General features: G+C 42.2%; 1 protein-coding gene across 5 annotated transcripts in view; it reads left to right on the forward strand.

Moving 5' to 3' along the window:
* The window catches only part of LOC124064720 (glutamate receptor 2-like), a 151,037-nt gene that overhangs the window by 72,311 nt on the left and 60,617 nt on the right, over window positions 1–18,109 (forward strand). For all 5 annotated transcript variants that reach the window (XR_006844306.1, XM_046399427.1, XM_046399409.1 and 2 more), the window contains 6 exons: window positions 161–265; window positions 368–475; window positions 833–896; window positions 1,051–1,193; window positions 7,306–7,521; window positions 10,210–10,364. Coding sequence is in view for 4 of the 5 variants with exons in the window: in XM_046399427.1 (XP_046255383.1) it covers window positions 161–265; window positions 368–475; window positions 833–896; window positions 1,051–1,193; window positions 7,306–7,521; window positions 10,210–10,364 (791 nt within the window). In the remaining variant the exon portion in view is untranslated. The remainder of the gene's footprint in view (window positions 1–160; window positions 266–367; window positions 476–832; window positions 897–1,050; window positions 1,194–7,305; window positions 7,522–10,209; window positions 10,365–18,109) is intronic.

Here is an 18,109-nt window from a genome sequence, read left to right on the forward strand (position 1 = left end):
TTACTTACGTTGCAAAATCAAGTCATAAAGGGATCTTTTTATTGAGAATATATGGTTGTTATTCAAGTGTTTTTAATCCATTGAGGTGTAATAGTTTCTCTAAACATTAAAAAAAAAACTTGAACCTAATTATAAAACTTGAGTATTTATATGTATGTAGGTGCGTGTAGATGGTTTAACAGGAAACATTCAGTTTGACCAGTATGGGAAGAGAGTCAACTACTCTGTGACAATTATGGAACTGAAGAACAACGGACCTGTAAAGGTAACTGAAGAATTACTTTGCCATTACGAATACCATCATAGCATGTAGCTACACGTGGAAGATATATATGATGTATCTTTGTGTATGTGTTTGTGTTCTTAGATTGGTTATTGGAATGAGCTGGATAAGATGGTGGTGACAAAGTCTGACCTTTATCCTAACGACACCATGGGAATGGAAAACAAGACAGTCATTGTTACAACTATATTGGTAATGAACAATGGAATTAAGTGAAAAAACACTAAAGATTACAGTGGTTGTCCAAAGTTTCCTGTCAAGACCTGTTTGAGAATCATTGCAATTATTCATTGGCAGTGGAAATGAGTCGATCTTAATATAGATGTACCTAAAAAAAAGAAACCCCTCTGACTTGAGGAAAAGAACATATAAGCATGCAATGAAGGATTGCGAATGTGAATGTGAATACAAATGAAAATGGCAAAACTGAAAGTGAGTTAACATTAATCATTTTGCCAATATGGAAAACAGACCACAGTTCTCAAGGATAAATCCCTATGTGTGTGTGTGTGTGTGTGTGTGTGTGTGTGTGCACGCGCACACACATAGGAAGCCCCCTACGTGATGCTAAAGAAGAATGCTGAGCTGTTTCAAGACAACGACCGTTACGAAGGTAATATACTGCTCTGTTTGTTTACTTGTTTTTTATTTATTAAACCTTCAAAACAGTCAAATTTTTATACACCTAACACAGTAACACAACAATGGTCACCATGCAGTGAAAAAGCATCATATCATATCATAGCTCCCTTTGTGCTATATGCTAGGTTACTGTGTTGACCTGGCAGCAGAGATTGCAAAGCACTGTGGTATACGCTACCAACTAAGGATTGTGGGAGATGGCAAATATGGGGCAAGAGATGCAGAAACCAAGATCTGGAATGGTATGGTTGGAGAGCTAGTGTATGGGGTAAGATTCAATACACACACACACACACACACACACACACAAACTATAATGTAGGAAAACTCAGTTTTACAACTCCTGATAGTAACTTTAGGATTGACTTTGGGTGTTCTGACTTCTTTCATTGATTTATCAGCCAATGCCACTTCACAAAAATTTGGACCAGGTTGGATGTTGGTAATGTAGTTTTTGGTAATTTGACAGCGATAGTCGAGCGAAGCAAACACTCAAGAACCCATGGCATTCCATTTGGATGAACTCCAGATGAGATTTAATGTGAACTTCCTTGAAGAGTGGCTCTCTCCCATAAAGCTTTGACTGGTGAAGAACCTAGGTGACAGTTGCTATATGCAGAGTCTCTCCCATATCAGCTGTTTATGCTTTTAACTCCTTCATAGTAGCCACAGGTGTCTTGGTGGACTCCCTCACTTTTCTCCTTGCACGGTCACTCGGTTTGTGAGGATGGCCTGCTCTGGACAGATTTACACATATTCCTTCCATTTCTTAATGATGGATTTAACTGAACTCCAAGAGATACTCAGAGACTTGGAATTTTTTTTGCATCCATTGCCTGACACTTTTCAATACTCTTTTCTCACAGTTGCTGGGAGTGTTTATTTGTCTTCATGGTGTAATGGTAGCCAGGAATACTGATAAAGCAGTGACTGTACCTTCCAGACACAGGTGTCTTTATACTACAGTCACTTTAGACATACTCTCTGCACTCAGGTGATCACTAATTGTGAGACTACTAGCATTACTAGCAAGTGGCTGGATCTGTGCTAAATTATGTCAGTCACTTAAATGAATGTTTATGCAATCACTTATTTCACAGTATATATTTTTTTATTAATTGACATTACTTTGTAGAAATCTGTTTTCACTTTGACATTAAAGTTTTTTTGTAAACTTTTGTCAAAAAAAAGACCATTTTAATTGATTATGAAGGGAATTATAAAGGGAAAAACATCCAAGGAGGTGAAAAATTTTTGTAGGCATTGTAATAGTTATACAAACTTCGGTAGTCAACTTCCTGAAACACTTGATTCTGCTGCGCCCATAAAAAATAAAGGACAGATGGTGAGACTAATCCCTAGGCAAACGAGAGCTATCTGTAAATTAAAAAGTGAATGTAGCGCAGCAGAGTACAATGAAGAAACCATAAATTGGCTTTTCACCAGTGTGTTGACACCACATTCACTCCACAAATCTCTATTTATTCATACAAATAGAATAAATGAATGAATAAATCATCATACAAATAGTTGCTCTTAATGATGAAATTCTAAGAAAACTCTTAGAATTAATAAATTCCTCTTAAAGTTGACAGAAGACCCTGCTAAACAAAAACTTAATTTTTAAAGCATGTTAGCCTAAGATGCTTAAGGTGAAAATCTGTTAGGAGAAGGAGAAAGATTTTAAAATCAGAATCAGAATCAGAATCAACTTTATTTGCCAAGTACGCGTGACCATACAAGGAATTGACTCTGGATTTTTCTCTCTCCTGTGCACCATACAAAATACAAAATAACAATAATAATAATAAAAAATGAAGAAAATGAAGAATAAAGTATTTACAAGAAGAAAAAAAACAAGATAAATATATATATACATGTAGTGCAAACAGTGGAATGGTTCATACAGTGGCAGGTGGATTACGGGGAGATCAGGGAGACAGTCTGGGGGAAGAAACTGGTTTTGTGTCTGGTAGTCTTGGCATACAGAGCTCTGTAACGCCTACCAGAGGGAAGCAGATCAAACAGTTTGTGTGCAGGGTGTGAGAGGTCTGCAGTGATGCTTCCTGCCCATTTTCTGACCCTGGACTGGTATAAGTCCTGAATGGAGGGCAGGTTGGCCCCGATGATTTTTTCTGCAGACCTGATTATCCGTTGCAGTCTGTTCCTGTCCTGTTTGGTGGCCCATCCAAACCGGACAGTGATCAAAGTGCAGAGAACAAACTGGACGATGGAGGTGTAAAAGATGGTCAGCAGCTCTTGAGGCAGGTTGAACTTCTTCAGCTGTCACAGAAAATACAACCTCTGCTGGGTCTTTTTCCTGATTAGGTCTATGTGGGACTTCCACTTGAGATCCCGGGCGATTGTGGTTCCCAGGAACTGAAAGGAGTCCACAGTAGACACTGTGTTGTTGAAAATGGTGAGGGGGGGTTAGGTGGGTGGATTCCTTCTAAAGTCCACTGTCAGCTCCACAGTCTTGAGCGGGTTTAGCTCCAGGTTGTTCCGACCACACCAGAGGACCAGCTGGTCTTCTTCACGTCTGTAGGCAGCCTCATCACCGTCCCTGATGAGGCCAACTACTGTTGTGTTGTCCGCAAACTTAAGTAGTTTAACGGACGGGTCCCCTGAGGAGCAGTCGTTTGTGTATAGGGAGAAGAGCAGTGGGGAAAGAACACACTCCTGGGGGGGCGCCGGTACTGATGGACCTGGTGCTGGAGGTGATGCTCCCCAGCCTCACCTGCTGCCTCCTGTCAGTGAGGAAGTTGTAGATCCACTGAGAGGTGGAGGCCGGCACTGTGAGCTGTGAGAGCTTCTGGCGGAGGATTTCTGGAATGATGGTGTTGAACGCAGAGCTGAAGTCCACAACCAGGATCCTGGCATATGTCCCTGGGGAGTTAAGGTGATGGAGGATGAAGTGCAGTCCCATGTTGACTGCGTCATCCACCGACCGGTTTGCCCGGTAGGCAAACTGCAGGGGGTCAAGCCGGGGGCCTGTGATGAACTTCAGGTGGTTCAGCACCAACCTCTCAAAGGATTTCATGACCACAGACGTCAGAGTTACGGGTCTGTAGTCGTTCAAGCCCATGATGGTGGGTTTTTTGGGGACTGGGATGATGGTGGAACGTTTGAAGCAGGAGGGTACTTCACACAGCTCCAGAGATCTGTTGAAGATCTGGGTGAAGATGGGTGCCAGCTGGTCAGCGCAGATTCTCAGGCAGGAGGGGGACACTCCTTTATGTCCTGGAGCCTTCCTGGTCTTCTGCCTTTGGAAAAGCCCATGTACCTCCTCCACATTGACCTTCAGTGCTGGTGGGAGGTCTGAGTTGAGGGGGGAGGGGGAGGTGTCAGGTATGGCACAGAGGTTGAGTGTTGTGGATGGGGTGGGAGAAGGGTGTGAAAAACGGCAGTAGAAGCTGTTCAGCTCCTCTGCCAGTACCTTGTTACCCACAGGGTGGGGGGATGGGCTCCTGTAGTTGGTGATGTCTCTCAGGCCCCTCCACACTGAAGTAGGGTCGTTGGCTGAAAACTTGTTTTTCAGCTTCTCAGAGTAGCACCTCTTTGCAGCTCTGATCTCCCTCGTCAGTGTGTTCCTGGCCTGTTTGTACAGGGCCCTTTTCCCACTTCTGTGGGCCTCCTCTTTAGCCTGGCGCAGCTTCCTGAGTTTATTGGTGAACCATGGTTTATTGTTGTTGTATGTGCAGAAGGTTTTGCTCTGCACACGAGTCCTCACAAAAACTGATGTAGGATGTCACAGTGTCAGTCAGTTCGTCCAGGTCTGTGGCAGCAGCCTCGAAGACACTCCAGTCAGTGCAGTCAAAGCAGGCCTGTAACTCCAGCTTTGACTTAGCTGTTCATCTCTTAATTGTTCTCACTACAGGCTTTGCTGATTTTAACTTCTGCCTGTAGGTTGGGATGAGATGGACCATGCAGTGGTCAGAGAGTCCCAGCACGGGAAACAGAGTGATAGGAATCCTTTAAAACAGTATAACAGTAGTCCAGTGTGTTAGCATCCCTGGTGGGACCCTTTATCTGTTGTCTGTATTTTGGGAGTTCTTGGCTGAGGTTTGCTCTGTTAAAATCCCCAAGAATGATGAGCAGGGAGTCTGGATGTTTTGCCTCCATGTCTGATACCTGGTCAGCTAGGTGTTGTAACGCCTCCGTTGCACAGGCCTGAGGTGGAATGTAAACACTGACCAGGATGAACGAGGAGAACTCCCGAGGTGAATAAAACGGTTTACAGTTTATGAATAAAGACTCAAGATGAGGACTGCATGATTTCCTTAACACTGACATCTTTACACCAACCTTCGTTGACAAAAAAGCACGTTCCACCTCCCCTCGTCTTACGGTCCGCACGGAAAAGCCAGAAGCCGGGCAGCTGGAGAGAAGCGTCCAGGATGTGTTCGCTGAGCCAGGTTTCAGTGAAACACAGGGCGGTGGAGTTCCTAAAGTGGGAGTTTTTGGAGATTAGAAGCAGCAGTTCGCCCATTTTGTTTGCCAGGGAGCGACCATTTGCCAGGTGAATAGATGGGAGCGCTGTGCGTAATCCCCGCTGCCTCAGCCTGACGAGCACTCCTGCACGCTTCCCCCAACGGCGTCTCCGTCTCCGCGTAATTCCATAGAGAGCCACTGCGCCTCTGACCAAAAACCCTGGAAAACTTCCAGAATTGTGGAAAAGTGTTGTAAGATTGGGTAGAGATGTATCTCTTATGCTCAAGAGTTCATCTCTGGTATATTGGAATGAGAAAACTACCGGAAAACTAACAAAAAGCACAAAAAAGATCGTCCACAGGGTGGAGAGAAACTCCGAGGCAACCGTCCGCATCGCCATCGTGTTGTTAAAAGACATAAGAGTTTCTTAGGTAGAAGAAAAACAGAAACAGGGTCAAACAGGGTGCATTTACTTGAATTGGTGTCTTTATGAAGCAACGATACACAACATTTTACCAAGGCTATTGTTAGCGACATAGGTGGGCATATTCAGATTTTGCACCCTGTAATGCTTTCATGGACATTACTCCTTTATATGACTCCTTTATTCATGTTTTATCCTTTAGAAACACAAAGATTCTCAACAGCTGCTCTTTGCACTGCTTTAATCATTATGCCACAACAATATGGAATTCTACCTTTAATTCTTAGGCTTGCTAACACAGTGGATAATTTTAAAAAGCAACTCAAACCTTATCTTTTCAGCCTGTAAATTGTAGCTATCTGTTTTAGTCTTTCTAACAAGACTGTGTTAATGCAATTTTAGACATAGTAATCGAATGTTAATCCTCTCCCTACCTCCTTGTAAATTTATATGTTTTCGCTGGTATTTCTGGTTATTGATACATTCTCCTTCAGTCATCCTTTGTTGTTTGTTGTTGAGTAGCTGGATTCCTGACATAGCGTATGACCAAGGTGGTGAAAGGTGCATAGGAATAGAAAGGTGGTTAGGTATATTATATGATAAATATATGAAATATGTACATGTATAATATGTCATGACTATATGGTTAGGTGTTTGGATAGGGTAGATAGGGTTAATGCAGCTTCTTGGCAACTAAGGGACCAGGTTTGAACCCTAGTCAGAGAACCTCCTCAGTTAAATGAGGTGGCAAATCAGTGGAATAAATGTAATGGGATCGGTAAATTGAGTAAATGCCATAGCCATATAACTGAATACTAAGATGGTTAGCTGGAGTAGACAGGTAGTAACATGTTGAAGGGGTAGTTTATGGTTAGATGAGTTGGAACTGGAGTATTAGGAGAGTAGGAGTGAAGATGGATTGACTGACCAGTAGGTAGATGTACTATAGATAAGTGGTAGATGTTTATAATGGATGAGGTGGGTGGCTAGATTGGTCAGGTTGGTTGGTAGTAAGTTTAGTGTGGTGTATGTTAGAGGCTGTTACAAACCCTAAACCCTACCATAATACTTTGGTAATCTTGAGAAAAGTCTAAATGTTTTCTTATGTTCTCAGGAATGCATCAAGGGGTCCACACGAGAGATTTAATCCAAACAAAATCTAATTTTTTACAACTTAAGTTAACACAAAACAAGCATGGTAGGTAGGTCAGCAACATCACCAATAAAGGTAGCATATAGATAAGTGAAAGATGTTCTGTGGCAAAAGTGAAAAGATGATTTAAGGTGGATACCAAACACGAGAGTGACAATGTCCACCAGCTTTTGTAGATGACCCTTTATTGTCTGCTAATTGCCTGCTGAGCTTGACAAGAACAGCCTCCTAGACAGTGGTATGGGCATCATACCAGGAGTTTTTTTTAAAAAAAGTCTTTTTTAAAAAAGGATTTTTTTGTAGCAGCTGATTCAAGCCCATTAAGAGGTCACAATGTCAAACATTCTCACTGTGTCTTTGTCTCTCCATTAGAAAGCAGATATAGCAGTTGCTCCCCTGACGATCACTCTTGTGCGTGAAGAAGTGATTGATTTCTCCAAACCCTTCATGTCTTTGGGAATTTCCATCATGATCAAAAAACCACAGAAATCCAAACCAGGAGTCTTTTCCTTTCTGGACCCACTGGCCTACGAAATTTGGATGTGCATCGTCTTTGCCTACATAGGAGTTAGTGTTGTACTGTTCCTGGTAAGTCAGTCTGTTCATGCGTGTACATGTGTGTTGTTCCTACCAGATCTCTTAAGTATTATACTGTCACAATGACTGTCAGAGCTTCCTCTTGTGGGTGCGTTGTGGGCATATATGAGTACTCTGCATGAATTGTGCCTGTGCAGACTGAGTGTAGTTTAAGCCTAAAAATTAGATTCACATCCCTGCAATACACAATGTGTCAAGAGCATTGACATATTAAGAATGACTGTAGGTCTCTACTTCCACACACTGTACAAAAATGAAGCCATAGCAGCCTGGATACAAGTGGTGCCATCTTGCAACAATGACATCATTCGGAGCCCACAACTAGGCAGTGGTGATCGGGTGGTGGAGCTGCTGGATCAAGTTCGTGCCCATACACCTGTTTGACCCAATTGCAATAATGTTTTGTCCCCTTTTTATTGTATCAAATAGCTAATTAAAAACAAGTCTCAGAATAATGAACACTTGAACATGCATCAACGTGATAAGACCCACCTAAAGTGACAGAAACCTTTTATGGAAAAAAATTATTTGAGGTAGACTTTGAATTTTTACCTTGGTCTGTGTCCCCTTTGCCGTTGAGCGATTTCTAACTGGAGCCAGTCACCATGAAGTGATCCAGGTGTTTTGGCTCCACTTTTGAGAAACTCTCATATCACTCATCTTCAATGGCCAAAATCTTGTTGGTTATAACCAAAGTGTGGTCTATCACATGGATGTGAAATCATGTGTGCTGAACTGCTTAGACAACTAGTGATCGTCTGCAGTTGTATTACATCCAATATCACAAGTTTAGATTCTTTTGCATATCCATGCACAAGACTCCCACAATCTAACCTTGATCAAACTAGAGCCACATTTTTATATTCTATGTTTATATATGCCAAAGTTGTTTTGTTTCCACTTTAATCCTAATCCAAGTTATTATTGTGTTCATCCCCCAAAATAATGCAATCAGAAATATTGTCTTGAATACACTTCAAATCATGGTTGCATGCATATCGCACAACTTATCGCAGCCATGGCCTAGAGGTTGGAGAAGAGTCTGTGATCGGAGGGTCGTCGATTAATGCAAAAAATGCTCCCCCTGCCATTAGCCAGCTGATGTGCCCATGAGCAATGCACTTAACCCCCAATTTGCTCCCCGGGCGCTTGATAGTGGCAGCCCACTGCTCCAGTGTGTTTCACTGCATGTAATTTGCTGGGTGTTGGATGTGTGTTCAACTAAGGATGGGTTAAATGCAGAAGACAAATTCAGTGTGTGTATGTAAAAATATATATACTGCCAATAAAGCGATTCTTAATTCTTAATTCTTTAAAGCTGCCACCTGTGTAGATCTGTGTGACATAGATGGCTAAAAAAACACATGGCTGAAATGCCCTCTGAGTAGACAAGAGTTCAGTCGTGTTTATCGTCACATGAGCTCAACAGGTTTTTCTTTCACCATGGGGATTTCTTCTGGTGGAGCCACAAGGCTACACAAAAGAACAAAGCCACAAATACATAACACCGTTTTATGTCTCCATTACCAAACTCCATCTGATAAAGATGGCCTTGAGTTATAATTTTTTTTGTCACTTCTTTTTTGAAACTTCTGTTTCATAGGTCAAGAATAAAGTTTCATTATCAACTTAATGTCACAGGGAAAGAGTTTTACATGCATTGCATACATTGTAAAGGTTTTATGGTTGTACTTTTAGACTTTCAACAATGTGAAGGTTGTGCCTGAAGCTGGCAATCTGCAACCAGAAATATGCATGATTGTCAGATTGCATACATACTGATTTGACAACGTGTGACCTTAACCTGCTGTGTGAACATTTAAGTTTTGCTTTTGTTAATATAAATTATTGCTTGTGTAAATTCTAAACTAAAAAAGAATCTCTGTCTGGCCAGATATTGCTTGATTTTTTTTTGACAACTATTCATGCACTTGACTTGACACTTGGCTGGTGCATAGCCAAGGACACAAAGGAGTGTGGTGTGAAGTAGTTTGGATGAGCAATTCTTGAGGCCCTTTATCCTACACACACACAGTTCGCTGACAGTGGAGAGTGACTAAAGTGTCTTCCACCTCGAGGCTGAGATGATAGCTCAGATTTGAGGTTTGATGAGGGGGAAGGGGCTATTATTAATAAATCTTTATTAAAATACTTCAAAGAGTGAGATCGAGACCAGCACTGGCCAAGAGCTGAGCTGACAGTGAATTAAAAGAAGGAATGGGGGAATACCAAGAACAGTGTATAAAAGAAATAAAAGGTTTTTTGATTGGTTTCACAGTGGTCACATTCAAAAGCACAAATAAACACACCTACAACCCCAGGAAAAATGCTATATTACTGCTAATGCAACGCATTGTTCACTTCTCTTGACGCAGCTTATTGTTCAGCAGTTTCTTCAAATTTGCCCCAAACTCAATAGTTTAGGTGTGCCTTATGTTTTGGAAATATTTCAAAGAACTGTCTAAAACTGGTTGCATATTACAATATTACTGTTTTGTTAATAAAACCAACAGAGTAACAAAGAAAAAAAGACAGCAGAATTACTGGTACATGCATATGTCTAAAACTGTAGGTCTAGAACTTCAGGGGCTCTCCAGCTCTGTGAGTGAAAGTTGTTGCCTGTTGCTAGGGTACAGTGCAACAGGCAAAGTGAAAGTAATAAATGATAATATTTTGCAGGTCTCCCGATTCAGCCCCTATGAGTGGACACTAGAGGAGCCAGAGGATGGAGCCTTGCCGCCAACAACCGAATCCACAAATGAGTTTGGGATCTTTAACTCCCTGTGGTTTTCTTTGGGCGCTTTCATGCGGCAGGGTTGCGACATCTCACCAAGGTTGGTATAACTATGACTCTGTTCCAGATTTCTTTTGTAAGAACGAATTACAGATTCTTACTGATTTTACAGATTTACAACTTACTGATTTTTTTCTCACACTGTTCATACTGTCAAGGGTTTTATGTACTTATTATTTGAGTTTTTTTCTTATTTTGTCAACTCCATGTAATATACACGAAGCTGACACAAAAACTCTGGTCATGTTGTTAACTATAAGCATGTGCACTTCGGTTTAGTCATCTTCAACTTTATTGTCCCTGATGGGAACTTTGTTTTGCAGCCAGGTAAAGAAAAACCCAGAGACACAGGAATACAAACTGAGGTACCTAAAAAATACTAAAATACATATAAAACATTATACATTAACTGACAGCAGGGACTTTTTAGCCATCGCTAAAAACACATCAGCTCTCAGTAGTTAATGGTGAGGTAAGTGATTCTGGAGAAAGAAACTTAATTATTTGTTAAGTACTTTAAGACTAACATTATTGACTCTCATTCCCAGGCCATCTTTATTGGATGATCTCGTAGAATGAGACTCAACTAAACACAATGGTATAAACCACCAACCCAAAGCAGCTGTAGTTGATAACCTGGGAATGACGCTCAACAGTCTTCCTCCTGAATTGTTCACCTGTTCCTTGTCACCTACTGAGAGAATACCAAACCAAGTAGTAACAGAGAAAGTGATGAATGATTCAACATAGAGCTGCAGAAGAGCATCACGAGCTTACTACACACCCAAACTAGTTGATCTTATAGAGGAAATGAAGTAGTTGCTGGGCATTCTTGCAAACTGTGCAAGGTGGTGGAGCTTTTCAAACTCATCTTTTCAACTTATGCTTTAAAGTCATTTGTATTAAATTAAAAGTCATAAAATTACCAGCTACATTCTTGTTAGATTCAAAACCATCTAATAACTTTTTAACTCATCTGCATTTTTCTCCTTCAACCCAATGCCCACTTGGACTCAAAGATGAACTGATTGGATTTTGGTAGTCACTGACCTTATTGTATGTCCATCCCATTCTTGTTAATGTGATATCCCAGGAACTCATGGAGGGAATTTCATTACTCCATCTTAGGGTAATGAAGAATTTCATATCTCCGTTACCCTAAAGGTGTTGGGAGCTTAGATGCTGAGTTGTTAGTCAATGGGAATCCAAGCTTAATCCAAAGTTAAGTTTGAGCCCTCTCATATACCAAGACATTTTTTGGATGGTCAGCTTCCATGCCCATGAACTGGGTGTCCTCTTGCCAAGGTAAACCAGATGTTCTATACTTTATAGTGTAATACTCCACAATATCTTAAATACTGCAAATGATGGGTATAGCCTACATACATGTTCAGTTTAACTACATTTGAACTGTATTTGTACTTACAGCAGACAGAGCTGCATAACAACAGCAACAGAAATAATATAACTATGCCAATAAGAATACTGATATCTATAATACTCCTAGTGACAATAATAATACAGAAGATGGTTCCACAGGAGAGGAGTTTGATAACTGAAGCTTGTGGCTCCTAAGGCTCCTTTGGTGTGTATTCAAGATTCAAGATTCAAGAGTCTTTATTGTCATTATGCAAGCATAACGAAATTTTGTGCAGATTCTCAGCTTCAAAACACACTTATAAATAGGAAAATAAAAAATTGCACACCTTAGAAGAAAATATAAAAATATAAAATACAAAGTACAAAATGCAGAATACAGAGTGAGGTAGATAAAACAAAGTGCACTAGTGCCAGACTATGTGTATGAGTGTTTCACTGTAGGGGGGTTATTGCTTTAACAGCTCTGGGGAAGAAGCTGTCCCTGAGTCTGTTGGTGCTGGTTTTAATGTTCCTGTACCGCTTTCCTGATGGAAGCGGTACAAACAGTTTGTTGCCCGGGTGGGTGGGGTCTGTGGCAATGCGTCTTGCCTTCTTCTGGACTCGGGCAGTGTAAACTGAGTCCAGATCTGGTAGACTGCAGCCCACAATCCCCTGTGCTGTCCTCACCACCCGGGCTAAATCTTTCCTGTCCTGTGCTGTGCAACTGCCATACCACACAGTCACACTGAGACACAGGATGCTTTCGATCGTGGCTCTGTAAAAGTTCACGAGCAGCTGAGTTGACAGTCCAGTCCGTTTCAACTTCCTGAGAAAGAAAAGCCGCTGTTGGGCCTTTTTCACCAGGTGTGAGGTGTTCACTGACCAGGAGAGGTCAGAGGAGATGTGGATGCCCAGGAACTTGATGCTGTCCACCCGCTCAACCGCCTCCCCAAGTATACAGACGGGAGCGTGATCAGTTTTCCTGGATCTCCTGTAGTCTACTATGACCTCCTTGGTTTTGCTGATGTTCAGGATGAGGTTGTTCCTGGAACACCACTGTGTCAGGTTCTGGACCTCATCTCTGTAGTGGGTCTCATCATTGTTGGATATGAGACCCACCACAGTGGTGTCGTCCGCGAACTTGACGACCATGTTTGTGGGGTGGATAGCAGAGCAGTCGTGTGTGTACAGTGTGAATAAGGCAGGGCTGAGTACACAACCCTGCGGCGTGCCAGTGTTGAGGATCAGTGGGGCTGATGTAGACTCCCCTATCCTCACCACCTGGGGCCTGTTGGTGAGGAAGTCCCTGATCCAGGAGCAGAGTGAGTCTGACAAACCCAGGTTGTGGAGTTTCAGGGCCAACATGTCCGGGGGGACAGTGTTAAAAGCCGAGCTGAAGTCCACAAATAGCATCCTGACGTAGGTGTTAGGATGCTCCAGGTGAGTCAGTGCCGTGTGAAGTGCTGTCGAGACGGCATCCTCCGTAGAACGGTTCTCCCTGTAGGCGAACTGCAGACTGTCCAGGCCAACGGGGATGGCGTCCTTGATGTATCTCAGGAGGATCCTCTCGAAGCACTTCATAATAACCGGGGTCAGAGCGACAGGTCGGTAGTCGTTGAGACAGGTGATGGTTGATTTCTTTGGCACAGGCACAATGATGGAGGACTTCAGACACACCGGGACCATGGACAGCTGTATGGACAGGTTGAAGATGTCCAGGAAGACTCCTGCCAGTTGGTCAGCGCATGACTTCAGTGTGCGCCCTGACACCTTATCTGGACCTGCAGCCTTGTTGGTGTTGATCCTCCTCAGAGCGGAGGTCACTTGGTGCAGCTGCAGGACGAGAGGCTGCTGCTGCACCTCTGGCTGAGGAAGGTGTGCAGTTCTTCTGCTGCTCGGAGAGTCGAAGCGTGCAAAGAAGCTGTTTAAGGTGTCAGGTAGGGTCGGGTCATGGCTGACCTGCTGGTCATTCCGCTTGTAGTCCGTGATGGTCCTGATGCCTTTCCACATGTTACGTGGATCGTTGTCATTGAAGTGCTCCTCAATGCGCTGCTTGTGCCTGTGTTTAGCCAGCTGGATGCCCTTTTTCAGTTCTTTCCGGGCCCTGCTGTAAGCCAGCCTGTCTCCTGACCTATAGGCTGCATCCCGGGCTTTTAGCAGGGGCCACACTGTGCCGTCCACCCATGGTTTTTGATTAGGAAAAACCGTGATTGTCTTTGTGGGTAGGACAGCATCAGTACAGAAGTGAACATAGGACAACACAGCTGACGTGTACTCGTCCAGGTCAGCGTCTGCTTTGAACACTCCCCAGTCTGTGTGCTCAAAGCAGTCCTGTAGGGCTGAGGAAGCCTCCTCAGTCCACACCTGGATGGTTCTGGTGGTGGGTTTGGTCCTGCAAATCAGAGGTCTGTAGGCAGGGATCAGCTCCACAGAGATGTGATCTGACATGCCCAAGTGAGGAGCTGCTACAGCCTTGTATGCCCCTGGAATGTTACAGTATACCTGATCCAGTATATTGCAGTCTCTGGTCGGAAAGGTGATGGATTTGTGGAATTTGGGGAGAACAGCCTTTAATTCTACATGGTTAAAGTCCCCAGCCACGATCACAGCCGCCTCTGGATTAGCGTCCATTTGGCTGCTAATCAGGCAGTATAGCTCCTCTAGCGCTAGCTTAGCGTTAGCCCTCGGTGGAATGTAGGTCGCTATGATCATGACCGAGCTGAGTTCTCTAACTAGTTTAAACGGTCTGCACTTCACTGCTAGATATTCCAAGTCGGGGGAGCAAAAAGTTCCTATTATGTTCGTTGCTGTACACCACGAGTTGTGAATGTACAGCGCCAAACCTCCGCCTTTGGTCTTGCCTGAAGCTGCAGTCCTGTCGGCACGGAACAGCGAGCGCCCCGCTAGCTCCACCGCTGCATCGGGGATGTTTTTATCCAGCCAGGTCTCGGTGAAGATCGCTACACAGCTGTCCGTCTTACGTGAGACGATCCTCATTCGGATCTCGTCCAGTTTGTTGACGAGTGACCTGGCGTTGGCGAGGAGGAGACTGGGCAGAGCCGGTCTGTGTGGGTTAGCATGTAGCCTAGCACGCAGCCCGCTCCGCTTACCCCGCTTTTGTTTACGTTGTCTCCTCCGTCTCCGAGGCCACAGAGGGGGGATGGCAAGAGCCTCTGTGGTCCGCTGCAGCTCTGGTGGGATAAAATCCAGCTTTGGGGGTGCAAACAGTCCGTAATTATTCCCCAATTCCCACAATTCAGCCCTTCCGTACTGAATTAATGCCTTGACTGGTGAAAACAGTAGTGAAAACACAGACAAAAACAAGAAAAAATACACAAAAAGCCGAGAGCCTCGAGCCGCTGCGTGCACCCGCGCCGCCATCTTGGATTTAAAATCCAAGGTGTATGGTTGAATTTGTACATTAACATGTACAGTCTTAGACTGGTATAATAAACAGGACTTAAACCCAACTTATGCAGTTCCCTTAATGCCAATTAAATGTTCCAATCTTTGTAATAAGATATGATGGTCAGTGGTATCAAATGAAGCACTAAGGTCTGAGTAGAGAGTTCCTCATCTGATGCCATTTGACCAATGCAGTATCTGTGCTGTGAACTCTAAAACACTAAAACTGCCCTGAAAAATCTTGTTATGTATATAGATTGGTAACTGCTTTCTCGAGGATCTTACATATAGGTCTATAGTTGACTAAAACCTCTGACTCAAAAGTGGACTCTTTAAGGAGAAGTTTGATAACAACTACTTTGAATGTTGGTGCATAGCATATGCTTAAGCAGGCTAATGAAAAACTCATTAACCAAATTATGACCATACTCTTGGGTGCCCACCATGAAACTGTGGTGATTCTATAGATCCTCTGTGAAGATAAGTGGAAAATCCCTGTTCTAGAATTTGTAGGTTCATTATAGCAGCATCCATATTTGAAGCCTTGTATTCCACTACAAGCTCTTATTGTTATTGTGCTGTTATTGAGCTTCGGGCGATTGTCATTGCACCATGTAATAAGTTCTAAAGTCCTCTGGAAAAATAATCTTTAATTGAAGACACAGCATGTTTGAGGGACATTGTTGTTAAGTTTTTTAAACTCACACCAAAAAATAGCACTACATTGTTTGTTTGTGTGTTTGATTTGGGGTTAACTGTGAATTTGTGTTAAAATTTCCTAAAATAAAATGCAGAAAGTCTGGACTCTCTCAGTTGACTTGGGGTACGTAAACAACTTCTGTGCTGGTTTTCAAGTTCAACTCCCTATCATGCAAATTATGTTTATTTATTTATGTTATATTTGACCATTTAAACATTTAAACAAGCTCTCCCTAAGCTCATGCAAACAAAACAAAACATAAACAAAATTGTAGAAAAAAGTCGACAAGAAAAAGTGGAGTGAAAAAGAAAAGCATGGAATGTGTTGAATGCATGCATATGCAATATGTGAAGATACATTCAAAATAAATGTATTGGCATTATGGTGAAGCATATACAGTGGGTAAAATAAGTATTGAACACGTCACCATTTTTCTCAATAAATGTATTTCTGAAGGTGCTATTGATGTGAAAACATCACCAGATGTCAGTAACAGCCCATGCAATACACACATGCAAAGAAATCAAACCATAGATGTCCATAAATTAAGTTGTGTTTAATAATGTGGAATGACACAGGGAAAAAGTATTGAACACATGAAGAAAGGGAGGTACAAAAAGGCATGGAAAGCCAAGACCCCAGCTGAAATCTATCAGTAATGAGAAAGCAATCCTGCCCCTTGTCAGTGCAAATTAATATCAGCTGATCCTACTGATGGCCTATAAAAAGGTGTCACACAAGAAACATCTCATGATGGATAAAAGTAAAGAGCTCTCTCAAGACCTTTGCAACCCTATTTTTGTAAAACATACTGATGGCGTTGGTTACAGAAGGATTTCGAAACTGCTGGTTGTTCTAGTGAGCACTGTTTGGGCCATAATCTGGAAGTGGAAAGAACATCATTTCACCATAAACCAGCCACGACCAGGACCACGACCTTGCAAGATTTCTGACAGAGGAGTGAAAAGAATTATCAGAAGAGTTGTCCAAGAGCCAAGGACCACTTGTGGAGAGCTTCAGAAAGACAATTTTACCTGCTAATTCCAAGCAGGTAAAATTGTTTCAAAGAAAACAATAAGTAATGCACTCAAACACCATGGCCTGTATGCACAGTCATGGTGACTTTCTCTTTCGAGACATTCTTGATAAAAATCTGCTGCCATCTACCAGGATGATGAAGATGAAATGAGGGTGGACATTTCAGCAAGACAATGATCCCAAACACACAGCCAAAGAAACTCTCAATTGATTTCAGAGAAAGAACATAAAGGCCAACGGAACCTTCAAGATTTGAAGACTGTTTGTTTGGAAGAATGGGCCAAAAATTACACCTGAGCAATGCATTTCTCCACACAGGAGACATCTTGATGCCATTATTACCAACAAAGGCTTTTGTACAAAGTATAAATAAAAATGTAAATTTCAAAAAATAAATTTCAGTGCGTTCAATACTTTATCCCTCTGTCATTCCATTTTATTACACATGACTTAATTTATGGACATCTAAGGTATGATTTCTTTGTGTGTGTGGATTACTTGAGTTGCTATTGACTTCTGGTGTTAATGTCAATAGAACCTTTAGAAATATATTTACTGAGAAAAATTGTGAGATGTTTAATACTTATTTCACCTGCTGTATTATGTCTCCTCTCTACAGTGTAACTAGCAAAAATACAAATTAGTTGCACATAATGTTTTAGAGTCAAGGATGTTATATGGCATTTAAGACAAGTAATGTCACCCCCACCCCCCCCCAAAAATGTAAAATGATAGACACAGTGGCATTTCACAAGCATGTTCTCATAAGTATGTATGCGCCACAGTGGTCCATGTTTCTCCAAAGACAGCCAAAGTGAAAACCGAACTTTTAGGTTCTGCATAGAAAGTAACTGTCAGGCTTAGGCAGGACACAGATGCAGAGACCGTGGTACTTTCTGCAGACTTTATTATTTTTCGGCAGCGGGGAAATCCCTCTTGGCAGAGTGAACAAACAAATGAGTTATGAAAACTCCTGATGCGCATCCCCTCTACCATATAAAACTTTATATTTTCTGAAAAGAGAAAACCAAACAGCTATGAAAAATTACAAATGACATAAACTATATTCCTAAGAACTAAAAATCACTCCGAAGGGAGGCTAAAACAAAAGACAGGATATACTACAAAGAGAAAAATCTCACTCCTAAGCAGAGGAAAAACTCTCAGCCAGAATTATCTATAAAATAACAAAAAAAATCACTCCAGCAAGGGGAAAGCACAATTTTTTGCAAAAGAAAAGCAAAAACAAAAACCTGAGCTTTGAAACTTACAAGTAAAATTCA

The sequence above is a fragment of the Scatophagus argus genome, chromosome 2 (genome assembly GCF_020382885.2).
Source record: "Scatophagus argus isolate fScaArg1 chromosome 2, fScaArg1.pri, whole genome shotgun sequence".
Lineage (NCBI taxonomy): Eukaryota > Metazoa > Chordata > Actinopteri > Scatophagidae > Scatophagus > Scatophagus argus.